The sequence below is a fragment of the Cnephaeus nilssonii genome, assembly GCF_951640355.1.
Source record: "Cnephaeus nilssonii genome assembly, chromosome: 3".
Classification (NCBI taxonomy): Eukaryota; Metazoa; Chordata; class Mammalia; order Chiroptera; family Vespertilionidae; genus Cnephaeus; species Cnephaeus nilssonii.
The window spans coordinates 2448352-2471210 of NC_137074.1; the positions used below are offsets into that span (position 1 = coordinate 2448352).

General features: G+C 62.7%; 1 protein-coding gene across 2 annotated transcripts in view; it reads right to left on the minus strand.

Moving 5' to 3' along the window:
* RUNX1 (RUNX family transcription factor 1) overlaps positions 1–22859 on the minus strand; it is a 181398-nt gene that overhangs the window by 49241 nt on the left and 109298 nt on the right. For both annotated transcript variants that reach the window (XM_079767160.1, XM_079767159.1), the window contains exon 5: positions 6793–6897. In XM_079767160.1, coding sequence (XP_079623286.1) covers positions 6793–6897 — 105 coding nt within the window. The remainder of the gene's footprint in view (positions 1–6792; positions 6898–22859) is intronic.

The window sequence follows — 22859 nt, forward strand, 5'->3', positions numbered from 1 at the left end:
GGGGTGGCTCTCAGTGGTGTGGCACTGGGCGGTGTGGCTCTGGGCGGGGTGGCTCTGGGCGGTGTGGCACTGGGCGGGGTGGCTCTGGGCGGTGTGGCTCTGGGCGGTGTGGCACTGGGCGGGGTGGCTCTCAGTGGGGTGGCTCTCAGTGGGGTGGCTCTCGGCGGTGTGGCACTGGGTGGTTGAGCGTCGACCCATGAACCAGGAGGTCACGGTTGATTCCCAGTCAGGGCACAGACCTGAGTTGCGGGCTCGATCCCCAGTGTGGGGCGTGCAGGAGGCAGCTGATTGATGAGTCTCTCATCACTGATGTTTCTTTCTCTCTTTCCTCTCCCTTCCTCTCTGAAATCCATAAAAATGTGCTTTTTAAAAAAAGATACACTTCAAGCAAAGTGACAAAGTGACAACGAGCGATCGCTACAATCCGAGATTACAGACCTATGAAGCTGCCTGGCATTCCACTGACCGTTCAGGAACACGCGTGACACAAACACCCCTCGCACGGCCTCCATGGAGGCTCGCCACAGGGGACTGGACTGCTCACCTGGCGGCCACCTGTCGCATGACTCCTGCAGCCGGCACTGGAGGAGGGGGTGAGGGGGTGTGTGCCATGCACCACGCCCCTCAGGTCCCCACGGATGCCCAGCCCCCCAGTGGACCCCGCAGAGACAGACACGGAACCGGCATCGGACGTGTGACAGCACGGCTGCCTCCCGCCCCAGGGAACACGCGATCCCGTCCCGTCAGCACGAATGCGGCCGCTGCCCGGGCCGCGAGGCGCTGCTCCCTCCAAGGGAACGCCACTCGGAGCAGAACGGCGTTGACGAACGCTCCGAATAAGGCGTTTCCAAAACCAGTTTCATCCAGCACGGCTGTAAAGGCAGCCGGCGCCTGCGGGGCCGGTGTCTGGCCGCTGCGTCAGTGCCGCCGCTGACCCCGGGCCTTGGCGAGGGCCTCCCTCTCGCCCTGCCTCGGCCTCCCCCACCGGCTCCGGCGAAGACTGCCCCAGCGCACGTGTGCCCGCGCTGTGGGCGGTGCTGGGCCCAGCGAGCACGGTGGCTGTTACCATTGCCGGGAGTTTTCGTGGTTAAGAGAAGGTAACGTGGTGGAAGTAAGTATCCGACAACCGCAGGATCAGCCTGCGAACGTCTCCCCCGCGTGTTCCTGGGCTGGCCGGCTTTGGGGCATTTCAGGTGCGTTACCCCGAGTCACAGGGACCCTCACACAGTCCTCTTTGCACCCGAAGCAAACGTGCCACCTGCCTTATAAAGGTCCCGTGTCCCCCCGGGCACGTACGGTGGGCTTGCCATTTGCACTCAGAAGCATAGAACAGAATGGCCTCCGATGCTGATGAATCTCAACGCGGCCCTGAACAAAGCAGGTGGGTGACGGGCATCAGGCCCCGCCATCGGATGATGGGAACTGTCACTCCCTATTTAAAAAGAGGCTGGTCGGCCTAAAAACGAGTGCCGCAGGAAACGGCATGTTCCAGGGTCCCCCAGCCCGCGACCCGGCTGTGACTCTCAGGAGCTGGGGCCCCGCGCCCTGACTGTGACCGGCTCCTTCCACCCCAGGGCAGACGTCATCCCAGAAATGGCCAGTGTTTGTTTTATTAACCTTTTCCGTTTTTAATGGGGTTACTCCGTGTTCCAGATGTAACAGACTCCTGGCTAGACAGGTGACGGCTCATGACATCAGAATGGCTGTCTAAACCCCACAGCACGGGGACCCCCCCACCCCCCGCCACGGGGCCGGTGAGGCGCCAGCGGCTCGCTCTCCTCACCCTCTGCTTAGCAAAACATCCTCCCGCCCGGCCCCGAGCTGAGGCACACGTCCCAGTCCGCGCACGGAGCACCGCCAATCAACATGACTGCATTGCAGACACACAGACTAAGTGACAGACGCGTGGACCAAGCCAGAGGTTTTAATTAGGTCCTACAAACATAAGAAACTAGAGGCCCGGTGCACGAAATCCGTGCACGGAGGGGGGTTGTCCCTCAGCCCAGCCTGTACCCTCTCCAATATGGGACCCCTTGAGGGATGTCCGACTGCCCGTTTAGGCCCGATTCCAGTGGGCAGTCAGATCCCTAAATGGGCAGTCGGACATCCCTCTCACAATCCAGGACCGCTGGCTCCCAACTGCTTGCCTGCCTGCCTTCCTGATTGCCCCTAACCGCTTCTGCCTGCCAGCCTGATCACCCCCTAACCACTCTGCTGCCAGCCTGTTTGCCCCCAACTTCCCTCCTCTGCTGGCCTGGTCACCCCTAACTGCCCTCTCCTGCAGGGTTGATCACCTCCAACTGCCCTCCCTTGCAGGCCTGGTCCCTCTCAACTGCCCTCCCTTGCAGGCCGGGTGCCTCCCAACTGCCCTCTCCTGCTGGCCATCTTGTGGTGGCCATCTTGTGTCCACATGGGGGCAGGATCTTTGACCACATGGGGGCAGCTATATTGTGTGTTGCAGTGATGATCAATCTGCATATTACTCTTTTATTAGATAGGATAGAGGCCTGGTACAGGGGTGGGGGCCAGCTGGTTTGCCCTGAAGGGCGTCCCGGATCAGGTGGGGGTTCCCTTGGTGTGTGGGGCGGCCTGAGCGAGGGGCCTGTGGTGGTTTGCAGGCCGGCCACGCCCCCTGGCAACCCAAGCGAAGGCCCTGGTATCTGGAATTTATTTTCCTTCTATAATTGAAACTTTGTAGCCTGGAGCGGAGCCAAGCCTGGGGCTCCCTCCGAGGCCGGCAGCCATTGTGTTGGGGTTATAATTGAAACTTTGTTGCCTTAAGCGGGTGGGCCCGGCCAGGGTGTGCGGAAAGCTTTGCTTCCCCTGTTGCCGGTGGCAACCCTGGCCTGCTCTCTCAAGCTCCATTCTGCCGCCATTTGTTTGAATTTGTTTACCTTCTATAATTGAAACTTTGTAGCTTGAGTGGAGGCTTAGGCCTGGCAAGGGCAGGCGGAAAGCTTGGCTTCCTCTGTTACCTAGGAAACCTTGCTCTCTGTGGCTATAGCCATCTTGGTTTGGGTTAATTTGCATACTCACTCTGATTGGATGGTGGGCGTGGCTTGTGGGTGTGTCGGAGGTATGGTCAATTTGCATATTTGTTTATTATTAGATAGGATAAGCCCGGCTGACGTGGCTCAGTGGTTGAGCGTTGACCTATGAACCAGGAGGTCATAGTTCGATTCCCGGTCAGGGCACATGCCCAGGTTGCAGGCTCCATCCCCAGTGGGGGATGTGCAGGAAGTAGCCGATCAATGATTCTCTCTCACCATTGATATTTCTCTCTCTCCCTCTACCTTCCTCTCTGAAATCAATAAAAAAAATATATACTAAAAAAAAATAACACCAAAAAACTATTTGACTTAGCCATGCCAGGCCATTCTGCAAGAATTACGCAGAATCCCCAGCACCATAATGATGAAGGGACATTGGGGATCTTGCTCATCATAGATGTGACATTGTCTGGGCCTCCTGACCTACATGCAGGGACCTCTCAGCACCACATCCGAGGTGACTGTGAATCAGCCACTATGTCCCAGACACAGAGCAATCTATGTGCCTATTGATGGATGGATGGATGGATGGATGGAGAAAAGGCAGTGTATGAGAGTGAGTGTGTGTGTGTATGAGTGTGCGTGTGTGTGAGTGTATGAGTGTGTGACAGTGTGTGTGTGTGAATGTGTGTTAGTGTGTGTGAGTATGAGTGTGTGAATGTGTATGTGTGTATGTGTGTGAGTGACTGTGTGAGTGTATGTGTGTGAGTGATTGTGTGAGTATGTGTGTGAGTATGAGTCTGTGAGTGTATGTGTGTGAGCGTGTGAGTGTACGAGTATGTGAGTGAGTATAAGTGTGAGTGTATGTGAGTGTGTATGAGTGAGTGTGTGTGTGTGTATGTGTGTATGATGAGTCTGTGAGTGTATGTGTGTGAGTGTGAGTGTGTGTGTGAGTGTGTATCGCACACAGTGGAGTATTACTCAGCCACAAGAAAGAAGGAAATCCTGCTATTTGCCAGGACATGATGGACCTCGAGGGCATTATGCTGAGTGAGATGAGTCAGACCGGAAGAGAAGCGCTGTATGACCTGCTGCGGAGCCTAAAGAACGGAACTCAGAGGCACAGGGAAGACCCACAGGGAAGACCGGTGGCCGGGGGGGGGAGGGTGAAAACGAGTGACATTGGCCAAAGGGCACACACTTCTGGTTGGAAGAGGACTAAGCCCTGGGACGGGATGTACGGATGTGACGCTAGTGAACAGCATGTTTAGTGTATGTGTGACAGCTGCTAAAGAGGAGCTCTGAAGGTTCTCACCACACACACACACACACGCACACACACTCACACACATACGTGCACACACACTCACACACACACGTGCACACACATACGCATACGTGCGCACACACATTCACACATGCACATACGCACACATGTACACGCACACACACATGCACACATACACACTCACTGCAGCTGTGAGGCGATGGATGTGATAACTGACCTCACTGTGATAAGCATTTCACAACATAAACATATCAGCAAATCCTTCTGCAGACTTTAAACTTACACACTGTGTCCGTGACCTCCCCATAAAGCGGGAAAAACTTGTTAACTTTCTCTTTAAAAAGAAGTAGCGGGGAGCAGAGCTTCACCCAAAAGCAGTGTTTCCCACCGTGAACCAAGGGCAGACACCAGCAAGAACCGGCCGGACACTGAGCCGCGCCGGCCTCACAGGCTGGGGAAGAGCCTCACGCCCCGGGCTGGGCCCGCCTTTCCCGGAGCCCCTGGGACCGGGGTCTGTCCCCGCCCCGGGGACCCCTCTTCACGTCATGCACACGCTGGTCCACTGAACTGTCAATTCCAGGAACGACTCCACACACAGGGCCTCTCGGGAACGGGTCCCCCGTCAGCCCGCGCCCTCGGGGACAACTGGCTGCTTTCTGGAGAGAGAGGCCGGGGAGGTGGGGTGGACGGCAGACCCCCATCACCACCCCTCCCCCACGGCTGCTCTGAAGCGGCCCCGCACCTGCAGCTCCAACCACCTGCCAGGGCCTGGCCTGCGACAGCGAGCACTAGCGAGGGGCACCCTGCCCTCGGCGACATGCAGGCGGCGGCCTCCTCTCTGCCCCTTGGGGAGCCCCGGGCCCCGCTCCGGGTAAAGCAGGTCGCTGTGCGTCCTCAGTTCGCATTCCTATTGGGAAACCTCCCTGCTCCCAGGGTCCCGGGGTGTGGCGGTCGCTAGTGGCCCCTGCTTTCCACAGAAATTGGGATAGGTGTTACCAAGCCCCGAGTGTCCTGGGTCTGGGCGGGGCCAGAGAGAGCCGCCAGGAGAACAGCTCCGGTGGGGGGAGGGAGCCCGGGGGGGAGGGATGGGGGGGGAGGGAGCCCGGGGGGATGGGGAGGGAGCTGGGGGGGGTGGTGGCCCAGGGAACCGCGGGGCCGTGGACGGAACACCACGTCCCGGGGGCCGTCCTGGTGGGCGCTTTCTGAGGGGCTCTTCTCACTCTGGGCGTCGGGGAGGCTGAGGAAGGCCCTGGGATGCTCTAGCAGGGGACCAGCCAGCCACGAGCGGTGGCCGGGGCCGTGGGACCGATGCCACAAGATGCTCTGAGCACAGGATGACACGCAGAGGGCCACGCCAGGGCGACCTCAGGGCCCACAGGCTCCACCGAGCGAGTCCTCAGCGGGACCGGCTGGAGCGACGCCAGGGAGGTCAGGCGGGTGGGGGGCTCTCCAGGGCCCCCTGACGCCCCAGTTCCTTCTCTGGCAGGCGCTCGTGACCCCGTTCACTCTCACCCAGAAGCGCTCAGTAGTGCCCCTATTCCGCAGACGAGGAACCCGAGGTCAGAGGGCTCCGTGACCTGCTGGAGGCGGGCGTACCTGAACCAGACCCCGCCTGTTTGCCCCCGAGTCCAGGCTCCGTGTCCCCCCGTCTTACAGCCCGGCCTCCCTGCAGCTCAGCCTCCAGGACCAGCAGGAAGGCCTGGGGTTGAAGGTCCCCCCTGAGCCGGGGACCCCGATACTGTGGAGGCACACGGACGCTGGGCGGGGCCCAGGCAGCTCCACAGACCTGGCCCCGGAGCGGAGCGCGGCCTCCGCCCGGGAAGGGTGCGGCGGGGAGAGCGTTACTCCAGTGTTTACCCGAAGACAGTCATTAAGTCACCGGGAAGACATCTCTCTGCAGACTAAACAAGCCTCTCCTTCTTAAGACGCTCTCCGCCGAGGAGCTCGTTGTTTGGCGCCATCTTTCTATATTTACTGGTCCCCCCCCCCCCCGCACCCACCCCAAAGCACCCTCCTGCCCTCCCGCTCTCTATTTTAAACAATCCTGTAATAAGATTTCCATCGGTGCCGCCCAAACAAAACGGTCATTTTCAGAGTTTCCACCTCCAGCCTTCACAAACGAGTGAAAGGCCAGCATGGATGGCATCAGGCCCTTGTGGTCCACTCTGACCCTCAGGCCTTTTTTCGGTCACCCCTGTGCCTGCCCACGTCCATTCACTGTTGGTCTCTGATCCCGTGGGACTCCACGTATTTGAGGGGCCCGTGCTGGGTCTCACGCAGCCCGACATGGTTCTGACACGCACGTGAGCCGGCCTCACTTCCTCTGCCCTCCACGGAGGTTTCCGAAAGGACACGGAGGCCACCTTGGAGAGGCAGCGTCCCAGTAAAATCCCTCCTCCCGCGGGCCCGGCCACAGCCCGGCCGGCAGAGGAGGTCGCCACGTTGGAGCGATGCCAGCGGAAGCCGAGGGTTCTAGGACCCTGAGCCTGGTGCCAGCCCGAGGGGCCCACTTACTTCGCGGTTCCCGGGGGCCGTCCACGGTGATTTTGATGGCCCGGTGGTACGTGGCGACCTGCGGCGGGTTTGTGAAGACGGTGATGGTCAGCGTGAAGCTCTTCCCTGTGGACAGAAGAGAAGAGTGAGCGGCGGCCGGCTCGCACCTAAGTGTGGCTTTAAGTTCTGAGACGCTCGCCTGTGGTAACAATGTAACACTTCATGTGGTAACAATGTAACACTTCATGTGGTAACAATGTAACACTTCACACCGTTACAGCGCAAACACACAAACACGGTAACACTTCACACAGATACAGCGCTTCCGTTTCCTCACCCATGAACCCCACAGGGTCAAGAGAGATTCGGGCCTGTTTTCCTCCCACTGGAGACCCCAGGGGATGTGGGATGGGTTCCCCACCCCTGCCTCCCCTTTTTATAAACTCGGGGCAAAAGTGTGGAAAAGACCCCCAATCCGTCTTCTACTCCAGGGCTGTCTGTACCTCTAGGATTCGGAGAGATCGCATCCCTAAGACGGAGGACAGGCTAAATGAAAAGATTCCCCGTATTTCAGAAATGCTAAATGCTGGTTGGTTTTTAAATACTATGTTTAAATGCTAGATGTTGTTAGAGGCACTCAGGCAATGGGCCAAGCAGAATGTATAGTCAACACTCGGGCCTAAGGCAGTGAGTGCAGCGACAGACGGGGACTCAGTAGGTTCCATAAACACGTCCGTGCCCGTAAACGTCCCTCCGAACACTTCACTTACACCGGGGCCTCCGTGCCCTCCCCTGGAACCCCTGGAAGATGGGTACACAGGGACCTGATGGAATGGGGGGAGGGTAAATTAGTTACTACGAGCAAAACCATCAAACCTGTATGTGCCTGTGTGTGCTGCGCTCACTGTTATTACGCCTTTTTTCTCTGTTTTCCCACACCAGGATCCTAAGGTTTGACTAAGCATGATGTTCAGACCTCCTAGGAACATCCACGTAAGAGTTTCTCCTTAATCGTGTGGCATGAAACGAAACCAAAAGAAATGAAAACTAAGCACGCCCACCTGTTCCCTCACCTGCTCCCCAAAACCCTCCAAAACCAGACTGGCTTCCCTCCCAAGCTAGAAGGAGCAGAGTATTCCCACTGCTCTGCCCGCTGGATGGAAAAGGCCCAGAAGACGCTCCGTGAAAGTATCGTTGGCCACAGCCACCAGTGATGCCTGGTCGTGCAAAACCCCACCCAACCACGCCTTTTGCTCCGTCTATTTAAAGCCGATGATAGCCACGGTCAGGGCTGGCCTGTCTGGCAGGCGGGGCGAGGGGTCACGGAGGGCCAGAGCCCCGGAGGCACCCAGAGGCCCCGCACCCACGCTCCCTCCCTACCAGCCGCCTCCCCTGCTGGGACCCGGGGGAGACCCTGTGGGCTGCAGGCACTTGCCGTCCTCAGGACCCCCTTCCGACGTCACCAGGCGGCGCCCGGATTGGTTTTACCCGGCACGGGGCCGCCGTGGAGGGACGGGCAGGAGGGCGCAGGCCCGGCCCAGCGAGGGGGACCGCCCGCGGGGGAGGCGTGCGCCCAGAGCGGCTGCCATCTCGCTGCTCGGGATGTGGCTTTCGAAGAACCGGTCCTAGGAGCGAAGGTAGCTGCTGCCCCGGGCGCAGCCCTGTCCACGTGCCCTCTGAGCATCTCGGCCAGTCTGCCCCCCCTCCGTCCACCACCGCCAGAGGGACCGCCTCCAGGGTCCGGACGGAACCCCACAGCCCCCTCTTCTCACCACCACCCCTCCCGCAGCCGGAACCCCTGCTCCCAGCCCCTCTCGGAGCCACGGCGGGTGTTTCTGCTCTGGGCCTTTCTTCCTCCGCCACTTTGCCGCCAGGCCTCCCGCCGCTGCCGCAGAGTCCGTGACGGTGCCGCTGTCTCCCAGGCCTGCTGTCGCAAACTGCCCCGAACCAGCGGCTCCCGGCACCTGGGATGCAGCTCCGGTCTGAGGCCAGGCGTGGACCAGGCGCCGGCAGAGCCGGGCCTCCTGGGAGCCTCTGGAAGCGCCCGCCTGGCCTTGCCGGGCGTCTGGTGGCCGCTGGCAGCCCTGACGTGGCCTGGCCTCCAGAGCATGGGCCCAGCCTCTGCCTCCATCACCCCGTGGCCTCCTCCCGTGTCTTCTCTCTCCAAACCTCCCTCCTTGGAAGGACATGGTCGCTGGGCACAGGGCCGCCCTAGACCTGCAGGACCCTCCTCCACTTGATGGCACCTGCAAATCCGTGGGTAAATGGGACCCATTCGGAGGTCCCGGGGACGTGCATTTTTAGGGAACAGCACAAACCCCAAGTGTTCTGAGTTCTGGTCTTGGCACTGCAGGGGACAACTGCTCTCCAGGCACCTCACCCCCGAGACGGCCCTCGCTTGTAGCCACCCGGCTCTCGATGTCCTAAAGGACATTGGAGAATCATCGTCTCATCCTATTGGCGCTGTGGGGTCTGCATGGACGCACTTTTCACATACTTTCCCACGTGCGATTTCATTGGTCCTCACGACAATCTCATGAAATAAACAAGACAGAATGCATTGTCCTCGCTGAATAGGTAGCAAAGCCCAAGGCTCAGAGAGGTTAAGTCACTCGCCCCAGGTCACACAGCTGTATCCACAGCACAGCCCCACCCCCAGCTGATGCTCACGGCCCTTCATGTGACTGCCACAAGGCCCTAACCCTCCACCCGCACACTCAGAGGCACCGGCACCAGGGATCTGGAGCTGGGGCACTGTCCACCAACTCCACCCTGGCCCCAAAGTGGGGATATCCCTGCAACCCCGATGCACCCCAACGGCTCCCAACAGGAACCGCAGGCCTGGATTCCAGTTCAAAAGAGCGTCCTCCTGAGCCGGAGTGGGGCGCCTGGCTGCCGAGCCGCAGGGACGCCTCCGGTGAGCCACAGCCTGGCCGACTTCATGGCGCGTGAAATTCAACCGCCGCGGGCATTGGTGACCTCGTTGCTCATCATTAAACTCCATTACTGATGCCCAGCGTTCTCTGTGCCGTCACAGGAAACGTCTGTCCGGCAGAAGTGACTGGGCGGGGCGCCTGGGCCTGGGACAGGGTCCGAGAGGGGGCGCTGTCCCGGGCGTCCCTCCCGGGGGCCCCTCCTGACAGCTCGGCCGGGACGCCTGCCTGGGCCTCCCAGACGGAGGTGCCGCTGGCGACATCGGGGTCCCAGGTGTGGTGACCCTGTTCCACTTCGGGGACCTGCCCCACGTCCTCGCCTTCTTCCCAAATGGACCATCGGGACCGTCAGCCGTGGGCGCGCTGACCGACGGACGCCGTGGCTCCAGGACCAGGGCCCGTGCCCTGCCCCGCCCCGGCCCGCCGTCCCTGCCGCCACGCCCGCCTTGGCCGGCACCTGCAGACAGCGGGTGGCTGTAGCCCGGAGCACATGTGTGCGCGCCGGATTCCCTCGTCCCATGACCTGTGGGCCTGGTATTTGAAGTGCGTGGGTGTGGAGTGTGAACGGCGCTCAAGTGTTTTTCTCAGGCAGCTGGGGCCTGGCCGGGGAGAGGCCAGGGCAGGGGACGGGGGGCAGATCTGTGACACCCGCAACCCCCCCCCCCCGCCCCCCGCTTTCCCTGCCGTGGGCTCTGCAGGACCTGAGGCAGGGCGGGAGACAGGGCTGTGGCTTCAGGAGAGAGAACAGTGAGTCCCTGCCGTAGAGGCTCAGTGATCCACGGCCGTGACTTTGGCCTCAGAGAGGATAGAGGCTGAGGCCGGAGCAGGGGTGACCCTGAGCTGCTGCAGCAAGGCTCGGCTCCCGGGGCCACGCGGCGGGTCGCAGGCGCCCTGCGTGGGCGTTCCCAGACGAGGGAGCAAGGAAGGGGCCACGGGACCTCCTTCTCCCCCTCGGCCAGGGGGTGGGGTCCCGGAGGAGCGTGCTGAGCAGCACACACAGGAGCCTGAGTGAGAGGGGGAAGAGCCGGCGGGGAGAAGGCGCGTCAGGCCTGTGACCTGAAGCAGCCGGAGCGGGAGCCGGCTCCGTCCCCGCGTGGAGGAAGGCGGGCGCTGGGAACAGTGTGGCCCCAGCCCGCTGCCTCTACTCACACCCAACGCTGCCACTTGCGCGCGAGCTGTGTGGCCTCGGGCAGGCTGCTTAACCTCTCTGGGCCCTCGGCTCTGTCATCTGTGAAGTGGGGGATAGCAGTCCTCCCATCTCAGTTAAATGGAACCCTGGACAGCAACATCAATCTAACGCTCGCCAAAGACGGAGGGACAGGATTCCGCCAGCCCACGGCCGCGGGCGGTCCCCTGTGGAGGGGCTGGGTCGGGGGCGAGGGGTGCATCAGGGCTGTGCAGGGCGGCGGAACGGGGCCCAAGACCCGCCAGGAAAACAACGCTGTCTGCTGACCTTGACGTTCAAGTTCGCTCCTGCCCCGCCAGCTGGCCACCTTTGCAAGGCACAGCTGTGACTGGCTGCCGGGCTCTCTGGACCAGCCAGGCCCACGCTCCCCACGGGGACATGTCACCCCCTCAGTGCCGTGTGGGCACGCAGACGCCAGGGCAGAGTACCCACGGCTTTATTCTGTGGGAAGCAGGTCCCGGCGAATGTTCCCGGACGCTGGCTGCCCGGCCACCCCGAGGCCCCGGGGCCAGTGACCTCCCGCAGCCACGGTGGTCGCATGGAGCCACTCCCCGCCTCAGCGGCACGGCAGTGGCTAGACCTCAGGACGGTGGCAAACACGCTCCCTGGTCCCCAAGGGCCGAGGGAGGCGTGAGGATTAGGAGGTAAGAAGGCCACACTAGCCCTGGCCGGTGTGGCTCAGTGAATGGAACGGCCTGTGGACTGAAGGGTCCCGGGTTCGATTCCGGTCAGGGGCATGTACCTCGGTGGGAGGCTCCTCCCCGGCCTGGGCCCTGGTCGGGCTCCTGCAGGAGGCAGCCAATCAGTGTGTCTCTCTCACATCAATGGTTCTCTCTGTCTCTCCCTCTCCCTCCCACTCTAAAAACCAAGGAAAAATATCCCGGGGTGAGGATTAAAAAAAGAAAGAAAAGAAGATAAGGCGCCTTTAGGTATTTCTTGCTCAGGAGCTCAATGACATAGGTAGGCGACCGGCCCCATCGTGGCCGCGCCCTCCTCACCACCCTCTCTCTCCCTTCTCTGCCATTGTCCCTCCCTCACCTGGGCCGGCCCCCAGCCACTGGGTGGCTTGTCGCCCCCCATGGTGTCTGGATCCCAGCCACCTTCTCCTTTTCGGGCAGTTTCCGTGGGATGTGAAACTTGCCCGTGGTCACGCGAGGGAAGGCTGTCCTCACGGGGACCAACGGCCCCGGGTCTCACAGCTCCTGAACCCCCATCTCCGTGCCGCCCTCACGGGCGCCCCCTGCAGGAAGACCGTGCTCACCCTGGAAACCCCAAGACTGGGAAGGGAAGTCGGAGGAAAAGGGCGGCTTTGCAGAGCCCAGGGCGGCAGGGGCGGCTGGGTGTGGCTCTCTGTGAACCCCGGAACCCGGAGAGACTCCAAACGCCGCGGGGAGATTTCGCCTCCTCCTGCGTCAGGGGCACCGGGTCTAATTTTGATCACGGATATCAAAGTGTTGAAATTAACGTGCCCTCCGCTGCCAGGAGGACTCTGAACTTGGGGTATTTTCCACAAAATACTTTTAGTGGGTGGTTCTCACGTTCCGACGGGGCCAACCTAACGGCCCAAATTCACGCGTTCGCTCCCCCTCCACGTCCTCAGGCACACGCGGCCCACCATTTGGACAGAGGAGCCTGTCATTGTTGATCCGGGGGGTTCTGAGAGGGTCCGGACCCTTCCAGAGGGTGATGGGCACGGGACTTCCCGGTTTCTCTGCGCTGAAGTTAACCCACATGTGTTTGCAGGCCTCTGTCCACCCGCGTCCGCGGGCAGAGGGCAGACAGGGAGGCCCAGCGGTGGGCACAAGGCCGCCCCGCAAGCCGACGGAATGCCAGCTGCTTAAAGTACACAACGCCGTCCCCACAGAGAACAGGCATGATGGGTTGGTTGAAAAATAGCCATTTTCCTCAGAGAGAACCAAAAACATGCAAAGCGTGTTCTCCGGAGATGTTCTGTGAAAATGAGATGTTTGAGGACATGGGTGGCATTTTATTCTCTTTGCATCTTCTGGTCCGAGGTCAGGAAGAAAGTTAAATGGATCCACGAGCTATTCTGTCCACCTCCAGGGGACGGCGGCTCTTTCCGGCTGATTTCCCTCTGAAGGCGAGGCTCCCTGCTCAGCTCAGGTGGGGGCTGGGCCTCCCAGAGGGTGATGGGTGGGCCTCCCAGAGGGTCAGAGGGTGATGGGCGGGCCTCCCAGAGGGTGATGGGTGGGCCTCCCAGAGGGTCAGAGGGTGATGGGCGGGCCTCCCAGAGGGTGATGGGCGGGCCTCCCACAGGGTGATGGGCGGGCCTCCCAGAAGGTGATGAGTGGGCCTCCCAGAAGGTGATGGGTGGGCCTTCCAGAGGGATGATGGGCGGGCCTCCCAGAGGGTCAGAGGGTGATGGGCGGGCCTCCCAGAGGGTGATGGGTGGGCCTCCCACAGGGTGATGGGCGGGCCTTCCAGAGGGTGATGGGTGGGCCTCCCAGAGGGCCAGAGGGTGATGGGCGGGCCTCCCACAGGGTGATGGGCGGGCCTCCCAGAGGGTGATGGGTGGGCCTCCCACAGGGTGATGGGCGGGCCTTCCAGAGGATGATGGGCGGGCCTCCCAGAGGGCCAGAGGGTGATGGGCAGGCCTCCCAGAGGGTCAGAGGGTGATGGGCGGGCCTCCCACAGGGTGATGGGCGGGCCTCCCAGAGGGCCAGAGGGTGATGGGCGGGCCTCCTACAGGGTGATGGGCGGGCCTCCCAGAAGGTGATGGGTGGGCCTTCCAGAGGGATGATGGGCGGGCCTCCCAGAGGGTCAGAGGGTGATGGGCGGGCCTCCCACAGGGTGATGGGCGGGCCTCCCACAGGGTGATGGGCGGGCCTCCCAGAGGGTCAGAGGGTGATGGGCGGGCCTCCCAGAGGGGTGATGGGCGGGCCTCCCAGAAGGTGATGGGTGGGCCTTCCAGAGGGATGATGGGCGGGCCTCCCAGAGGGTCAGAGGGTGATGGGCGGGCCTCCCAGAGGGTCAGAGGGTGATGGGCGGACCGTCCAGAGGGTGATGGACGGGCCTCCCAGAGGGTCAGAGGGAGATGGGCGGGCCTTCCAGAGGGTGATGGGCGGGGCTCCCAGAGGGTGATGGACGGGCCTCCCAGAGGGTGATGGGCGGGCCTCCCAGAGGGTCAGAGGGTGATGGGCGGGCCGTCCAGAGGGTGATGGACGGGCCTCCCAGAGGGTCAGAGGGTGATGGGCGGGCCTCCCAGAGGGTCAGAGGGAGATGGGCGGGCCTCCCAGAGGGTCAGAGGGTGATGGGCGGGCCTCCCAGAGGGTCAGAGGGTGATGGGCGGGCCTCCTACAGGGTGATGGGCGGGCCTTCCAGAGGGTCAGAGGGTGATGGGCGGGGCTCCCAGAGGGTGATGGGCGGGCCTCCCAGAGGGTCAGAGGGTGATGGGCGGGCCGTCCAGAGGGTGATGGACGGGCCTCCCAGAGGGTCAGAGGGTGATGGGCGGGCCTCCCAGAGGGTCAGAGGGAGATGGGCGGGCCTCCCAGAGGGTCAGAGGGTGATGGGCGGGCCTCCCAGAGGGTCAGAGGGTGATGGGCGGGCCTCCTACAGGGTGATGGGCGGGCCTTCCAGAGGGTCAGAGGGTGATGGGCGGGGCTCCCAGAGGGTGATGGGCGGGCCTCCCAGAGGGTCAGAGGGTGATGGGCGGGCCTCCCAGAGGGGTGATGGGCGGGCCTCCCAGAAGGTGATGGGTGGGCCTTCCAGAGGGATGATGGGCGGGCCTCCCAGAGGGTCAGAGGGTGATGGGTGGGCCTCCCAGAGGGTCAGAGGGTGATGGGCGGGCCTCCCAGAGGGTCAGAGGGTGATGGGCGGGCCTCCCAGAGGGTCAGAGGGTGATGGGCGGGCCTCCCAGAGGGTGATGGCCAGGCCTCCCAGAGGGTCAGAGGGTGATGGGCAGGCTTCCCTCCCAGAGGGTCAGAGGGTGATGGGCGGGCCTTCCAGAGGGTGATGGGCGGGGCTCCCAGAGGGTCAGAGGGTGATGGGCGGGCCTCCCAGAGGGTGATGGCCAGGCCTCCCAGAGGGTCAGAGGGTGATGGGCAGGCTTCCCTCCCAGAGGGTCAGAGGGTGATGGGCGGGCCTTCCAGAGGGTGATGGGCGGGCCTCCCAAAGGGTGATGGGTGGGCCTTCCAGAGGGATGATGGGCGGGCCTCCCAGAGGGTCAGAGGGTGATGGGCGGGCCTTCCAGAGGGTGATGGGCGGGCCTCCCAGAGGGTGATGGGCGGGCCTTCCAGAGGGTCAGAGGGTGATGGGCGGGCCTTCCAGAGGGTGATGGGCAGGCCTTCCAGAGGGTGATGGGAGGGCCTTCCAGAGGGTGATGGGCGGGCCTCCCAGAGGGTCAGAGGGTGATGGGCGGGCCTCCCAGAGGGTCAGAGGGTGATGGGCGGGCCTTCCTTCTCAGAAGGACCTAGCACAGAGCCTGAGCCTCGTGCTTCCTGCGACTCTCACTTCCTCCCTCCAGATTCATGGTTCCTGTGGTGTCTTCCTATTTCTTTTGGTATCACAGGTCTGAGTATCTTGGGTGAGGAACCAAGTTTTAATCCTTTAAGCACAAACACCCCCAAGACCGTGAATTCACCGCCTCTTCAGGCTGAGCCCATGCCCCATGGCGCTGTACTTCCTGGGTGGTGAGCTCAGGCGCCCAGGCATCGCCCAGCGCTGACCCCGTCCTGGCCCTGACCTACAGCCCAGCGCCCCCGAACACACAGCCCAGCGCCCCCGGACACACAGCCCCGCGCTCCCGGACACACAGCCCAGCAGCTCGGAGCCTGTGGCAGAGAGGCCCGAAGGGTGGACATGGGGAAGGGTAGCAGCTCGGGGCCCCAGGTCCGCTCACCAGCTTCCCACCTGGGGGGCGGCGGTGCAGGGGGCGCGGGGCGGGAAGAGGAGGGAAGCTCAGGCAAGGCTGGGCGAGCTCGCGGGCCTGGTGGGGCCTGGCTCCCAGGCGCAGGGACGTTTAACAGAGCCGGGTGGGGAGGGGGCGTTGCAAGCTGGGCCACCGTCTGAGGCTGCCCAGCAGGAGCAACAGGAGCTCTCCGTCCCGACTGGTCTCCGAGCCCCCAGGCGCCCCCAGGTGCCCCCAAACGCACTTCCCATCCTTCAGTCTGCGACCCAAGGATCTTTTAAAAAAATATATTATTACTGATTTCAGAGAGGCAGGGAGAGGGAGAGAGAGAAACATCAATGATGAGAGAGAATCATGGACTGGCTGCCTCCTGCACGCCCCACCCTGGGGACCGAGCTCTCAACCCGGGCCTGTGCCCTGACTGGGAATCGAACCCTGACCTCCTGGTGCATAGGTCGACGCTCAAGCACTGAGCCCCGCCAACTGGGCGCCCAGGTACCTTTTCCACCTGGTCAGTTCCCTCCTTAGCGCCTCTGGCCGCTCTCCGCCTCACGGGGACTAGAGCAGGCTCGTCAGGGCCTCGGGCCTCAAATGCCTCTCCCACAGGCGGGGTGCGGAGCCCCCCCATTCTGCCTTCACCTCTTGGACACTCATCTTGATGCCTCCACCTGGGCGGCCTCCTCATCACCCCCGAATGTCTCAGCCGAGACGAGACGACCACGGCCCAGAAAGACGCCTCCTCTCTTCACGAGGCCACGCCTGTCCCCTCCCCCGGTGCTGACCACTCGGTGCCCTGACGGCTGCTTCGCGGTCAACCCTGAGGCTGTGGCTTCCCTTTGGCTGAGCTCTGTACCCCGAGTGCTGGCTCAGTGCCCGCACACAGTAGGTGCACTGTGCAGGTCTGGTGATGAATACATGAACCGATGGATGAAGGAATGAAACGCCCTCATGAAACGACCTCTGGGGACAGGCCCCAGCTGTGATGGAACCACCGCGGACACTCCCTTCCCGATGGGAGCGGGGTCAGAGCCGCGAAGCTCCCGCGCCAGCACCGGGAAGGCACCTCCATCGCCTGATCGTCTGGACCGATTGCTCGCGAGTTTGCCTACGAATAGTTATGAAGTTCCTGCTGGGCTCTGGGCACCCTATTGGGCCCTGGACACACTTCCTGGTGGGGTAAAGGCATGCTAAACCCTTGCCACGGAGGAGCAAGCAACAGGAAACGCGAAGCTCTAACTTTCTGAATCCGCGGGACGTGTGCTAACAGCTGCCTGCCCGTGCCCCGCCGCCCCCCCCCCCCCCCCCGCCACTCTCGCTGCGAAGGAAGAGCACGGGGGGGGGGGGGGGCAGGGGCAGCTCTCCCTCCTACGTCCTGACCTACACATCACCTCGCGCGTTCACCCCGGTTACCTTCCGAGGCGTGTGTGAAAAGCACGGTCACCCCCCTTGCACAGATGGGCAGACTGAGGCCAGCGCACGGAGTGACCCCTGCAAGCACGCCCACTTCTCCTTCCAAAGACCCGCAGGTTCATCACGGACAGAAGCGTGTTATGATGATATAATCACTTTGTTGCTATTACAAATCAGCGAAATACCAACTGGGACCCAATGGCTTTGCTGCGATCTGGGCCCAAGGCCTTGAACAGAACGCCCGGTAACAGCGCAGCCAGGTTCCCGCTCCAGGGGCCGCCGGGCGTCGGTGCTGTGTCTGTGTCCAAAGAAACAAACACAGAACCGGGCGCGATGCTCGGTGCAGCTTCTGCAATCGCTGAGATGGCACCTTCCGATGGCCTCGGGGACGCCAGGACGCCCTGGCCACGGCCCAGGGCCAGCTGCCCCGGCACACCCCCACTCCCCCGAGCGTGGGGGAGCCTGCGATTCCGGCGGGAAGAATGCGATGCTGCTGGGCGCCTGCCCGTGGGCTGTGTCAGGCCCGGGGATCCCGGGCCTCCTGTGCAAATGCAGCGTTCAGTGTGTAAGTAGGAGCGGGAAGCAGGGCCATGTATGAATCACACGTGTCTGCGTGCCAGGAACGTTTGGACACGAGAGCTGGACGGGCTACGTGGGGAGAGCTTTTCCCATGAACGGTGGTGCTTCAAATTACAGCGCAGATTTGATTTCGTCTCCTCCATCGCTAATCTGCAGTCTCGGTGCCCGCCCGCCCGCCCGCCGCTGCGCATAACCCTTTCGCACCCCCGGGCTCTGGGCTGAGGAGGGGCGCGGGCGCTGCTGTGGTTTCGGGCTCACGGAGCCGCCGTCGTGTCCTCTGCCGTCAGAGCCCTGCAGCGGACCCTCCAGAACATCCCCCGAAGCACGTCTTAGCCCAGGCGCCCACCGGCACCCGGCCTCAGGGACAGAGGCCGACTCGAGCTCAGACAGGTCAAGGCACTTGCCCAGGGACACACAGCTCCACGCCAGTGCTCTCAGCCAGGGGCGACCCCCCTGGGGGACATTGGGGATGAACACTAACAGTTCTGGTCGCCTGGACGGGGCCGGGCTGCTACTAGCCATTGGGTCGATCCCAGGGGTGCCATGGGGGACGCCCCTCGACAACAGCAACAACAGAAGGAGCAGCCGGAATGTGGACAGCGTCCAGGGCGGGGACCCTCCTCTCAGGGGGAGTCCCATCCAGGCCCCGGGCTGACCGGCTCCACGGCCCGGGCCGTCCTCATCCATGGGAGTGTCAGGAGCCCCGCTCTGTGCCAGGCATGGGTCCCGCCCCTGATGAAACACGTGGGGTGTTCAAGGTCAGAGAGGGTCTTGTGTTTGAAGATTCCGGGGCGTCCGCCTGAGGGGCATCTGGGCTCACCGTCTTGTCTTTGCCGCGGTGCTCGGGGCTCCGTCACCTCCTCTGTGGACCTCGGGGCTCCGTCACCTCCTCTGTGCCCCTCGGGGCTCCGTCACCTCCTCTGTGGACCTCGGGGCTCCGTCACCTCCTCTGTGCCCCTCGGGGCTCCGTCACCTCTCCTGTGGACCTCGGGGCTCCGTCACCTCTGTGCCCCTCGGGGCTCCGTCACCTCTGTGCCCCTCGGGCTCCGTCACCTCCTCTGTGCCCCTCGGGGCTCCGTCACCTCTCCTGTGGACCTCGGGGCTCCGTCACCTCTGTGCCCCTCGGGGCTCCGTCACCTCTGTGCCCCTCGGGGCTCCGTCACCTCCTCTGTGCCCCTCGGGGCTCCGTCACCTCCTCTGTGGTCCCCAATGATGACCATGCCGAGTCTGGGAGCCGGGGCTCTACTGTGGGGCTTCCCGGAAGCTAGAAACGCAGGGGTGGGGTGTCCACGCAGAGGAAACGCAAACCGAGGAGAAGCAGAGGCGGCTCCCAGAGGACCTGCCAGGAGTCCGCCCGCAGCGCCTGCCTCGGACCCTCTTCTCCAAGCCTCCCCCGAATCTCCGTGGAGAACGCGATGGATGGAGCGTGCCAGGCTGGGCAGGTGGGCGGCTCCCGGGGACCTGGCTCTGTGTGCCGCGGTACTGCAGCCCCGTCTCCACGCCGCGCGGCCAGCCAGTGGGGCTCGGGCCCCTCTTCCCCTGCGTTCCCCATTATTCCAGGCGCCCCCAGCCCTCTCCCGTGCCTGCCAGGTGCCCATCAGCAGCGCAGAGCAGGGCCTGGCTTTTAGCCCTTTTCAGTTCGAGGGACCCACAGTCATTCGTGCTCCTGGGTCTGTGGCTCCGAGCCCTTGGGTGAAGCTTGGGCGGGGAGGGACGGTGCTGAGCATGGGGCCCGCCGAGCACGGTGTGCCCTCCTCTCCTTAGAAGGCGCTGTCGGGGGCCTCTGCTCTCACTCCGCAGCGTGTGAACGTCTCCGGGCGTCTCCAGGCGGTTCTCGGAGGCAGAGGCCGGGGAGGGGGCGGAGGAGCGTTCTCAGCTTCTGGTGTGGAGCGCGGAGCTCGAGCAGGTTCCGGCCGCGGCAGGCTGGCATTTGGGCTCGGGGGGGTGTCTGTGGGGGGCTGCCCTGTGCATTGTGGGATGTCATGTCGAGCAGCACCCCTGGCCTCTGCCCACACCCCAGCTGTGACAGCCCACACTGCCCACAGACATTGCCCAGTGTCCCCTGGGGGGAGCCGCTGCGTGAGAGCCCCCCTCACCCCCACCTGCCCCGCCCCGCCCCGCCCCGCCCCGCCAGCATTGACGAGGATGCCGCACACCTGAAACGAGCGAACAGAACACTGTGTGCCGCCTGCACGCGAACCAGAAAATCATGGCGAGCAGACGGCTCTACGAGACACGGGCTACACCGGGTTCCAATCGGACGGGGAAGGTGGACCATCTGGAAAGACGTGGTCAGGTGGGTGGGGCCCTCCATTCAGGGAGGCAGACAGAGCCCTGGGAGTGGACCATCCTCATTAATTACCATAGATAGGTAATAGATAATAGATAGGTGATAGACAGGTAGGTAGATGATAGGGGATAGATAGATGATAAATGATAGGTAGGTAGGTAGATGATAGGTGATAGAGAGGTGATAGGTAGGTAGGCAGATGGTAGGTAGGTAGATGGTAGGTAATAGGTAGGTGATAGGTAGGTGATAGGTAGGTGATAGGTAGCTAGTAGATGATAGATGGATGACAGATAGGTCTGCCTGTACTACGTACAGTGGCCTCAATTAGAACGCAGGAGAGACATCTGTTAAACCCCCAAAATGAATGCCTTGAGCAAACTGCAGCTTCCCCTTCCGCACAGCCCCGCCCCCCGGTCCTGGGTCCACGCTGAGCCCCAGACCCCTGCCCACACGGCCATCCCTGGGCGCTGCGTGCCTGGGCGCGGGGAGGCGCCTTTGTGCAGGAGACTCCTGGGCCACGCACCGCCCACAGGCCGGCCGCCCATTACCGGGCCGGAGTGTCCGGGGACCGGGGGGGGGGGGGGGGGCAGGTAAGAGGGCTCTTCCGTCCGGACGCCCACACGCTCCTAATGACAGCCTTGGTCTCAGGGTAAAAGCAGGCATTACTCTAAGTTGCGAAACGCACAGGAAATTCACCACCATCTTCTCGGGGAAAAGCGCAGCTTAAGTGGCTCCTCACCGAGGCCTCCTCCCCGGAAGCAGAGCCCAGCGCGGCGGCGGCGCGGGGAGGCCGGCTCCGCGGAGGGTCCCCAGCTACCTGCGCCCTCGCCGAGAAAGCTCAGTGACAGGAACAGAATTCCTAAATGGGGTGCCCGCCCCCCGACCTGGGCTCACAGCGGCCCGGCCACGTGCGGGGACTGCATCTGGGTGCTGACGGAACCCGCGATCACCCCGCTCTCCACACCGACCGAGAGCTGAACGGGCTCTGCTGAGCTTGGGGCTTGGCTCTGGACCCACGAGGCACAGGCGCTGCCGAAGCCGTGAACGCCGCTGACAAACACAGATCCTTGAGCGGCGAGCTGCTCCCCACGCCCCCTGAGCCAGCCCGTGAAACCTGCGCATATTTTTTGTATTGATTTCGGAGAGGAAGGGAGAGGGAGAGAGAGATAGAAGCATCAATGATGAGAGAGAATCATTGACCATCTGCCTCCTGCACACCCCCTACTGGGGATTGGGCCCGCAACCCAGGCATGTGCCCTTGACCGGAAGGAATCAAACCCAGGACCCTTCAGTCTGTAGGCCGATGCTCTATCCACTGAGCCACACCAGCCAGGGCAAACCCTGCGAATGTGAAGTATTCACAGGCTGCTCATTAAGGCCCTGCTGCTCACTCACTAGCTCCTGTTAATTGCTTTCTTTGGGCTTCAGGTGAGATGATGCTATTGGCGTGGATTCGGTCCTCAAAGACCGTCTGGCCCAGAGGCATGTCCGTGGAGACACGCACACACACGCACCCCACCGGCGGCGCCTTTACCAACACGCAGCCCCCCTCGCGGCTGCCCACAGACACCCCCTCAGGGCCCCGAGCCTGCTTCACGATCATCAGCAGGAAAAACAGCCCCAGACAGGACACCATCTCTCTTTTCAACAAGTCATTTTTCTTTAAAAACATAAAAAAGGAACACAGGATACGTTCTTCCATGAGCAGCCTTCTCCGCCCGGCCGGCCCCGCGCCCAGCGGCACAGAAAGGACGCGGCGCTGATTTATGGCCGCCGGGCCGCCGGCCGGATCTCTGTTTATGTCTGTGATGCTCGCTCCTGCCGACACAGGAAGCTCTGAACTCACTCAGCCTCCTTCTCTCTGACCGAGGGCTCCGGCCCGGCCGCCGCCAGCCCGCGGGCCAGGGAGGGGTGGCGGGCGGGTGGGGAGAAGTCCAGCTTCTGCCCACGGACCCGCAAACATGGTTCGCCCCCATGACCTCAATTTCAAGAAGCTGCCTGACACCCCGTAAAGTCGGCGGGGAAACCGTGACGGGAGCGTGCGGCGCGGCGCCAGGCACCAGCAGGTTGCCAGCTGCCCTCTCCCGCCCCTGCCAGGGCCTCCGGGGGCAGGGGCGCCCCTGAGAGGGGTGGGGTGGGACCAACCGACGTTAAGAAAGTGCTGTTACTGTTTTGTTGGGAAACGTAAAACAGAGGGAGGAAGCTGATCTGAGCGATGAACTCCCTCTCGGAGCTCAGCCCCCACCTGCCGGCTGCCTGAGGGGCGGGGACCCCAGCGGCGGCCTTTCCATCGTCTTTGGGGGACCCATGGTCCCCGGAAGCTCCGTCATTAGCTTGGGGGCCCACGGATGTCCCCAAACAGGTGTCCGTGTCCGCGTAGCATTTTAAAGGGCACACCAATCCCAACCAAAAAAAGGGGTGGGGTGGGAGAGCTGATTTAATACGGCTCACGCCCGATCCTGGATTCCTGGATTCTGCCCGCCGCGGGGGTCCGTGTGCAGAGAGTGACTCCGCCCGCCAGCCCACCAGGATTCACTCGGGCCCTCTCTCAGCAACAAGCGCCCCGTGACGAGAGGCCCCGTCCGCCTGAGCGCACCTCTTCCTCTCCACCACAGCCTCTACCTCACCTGACAGGCAGCCCCCCGCCCCGGCACCATCCCCCCAACATGTGCGACAGCCTCCAAGTCAGAAACATCCCCCAAACACGCACCAGCCGACGGTGGCGGGTGAATGTTATGTCTGGGAAGACGTCCCCGGTAAGGACGCGAGAGGGGATGTGGTGTTATCAGGGCGCCGGGAAGGGGGCTGGGTGAGAGCGGGTGG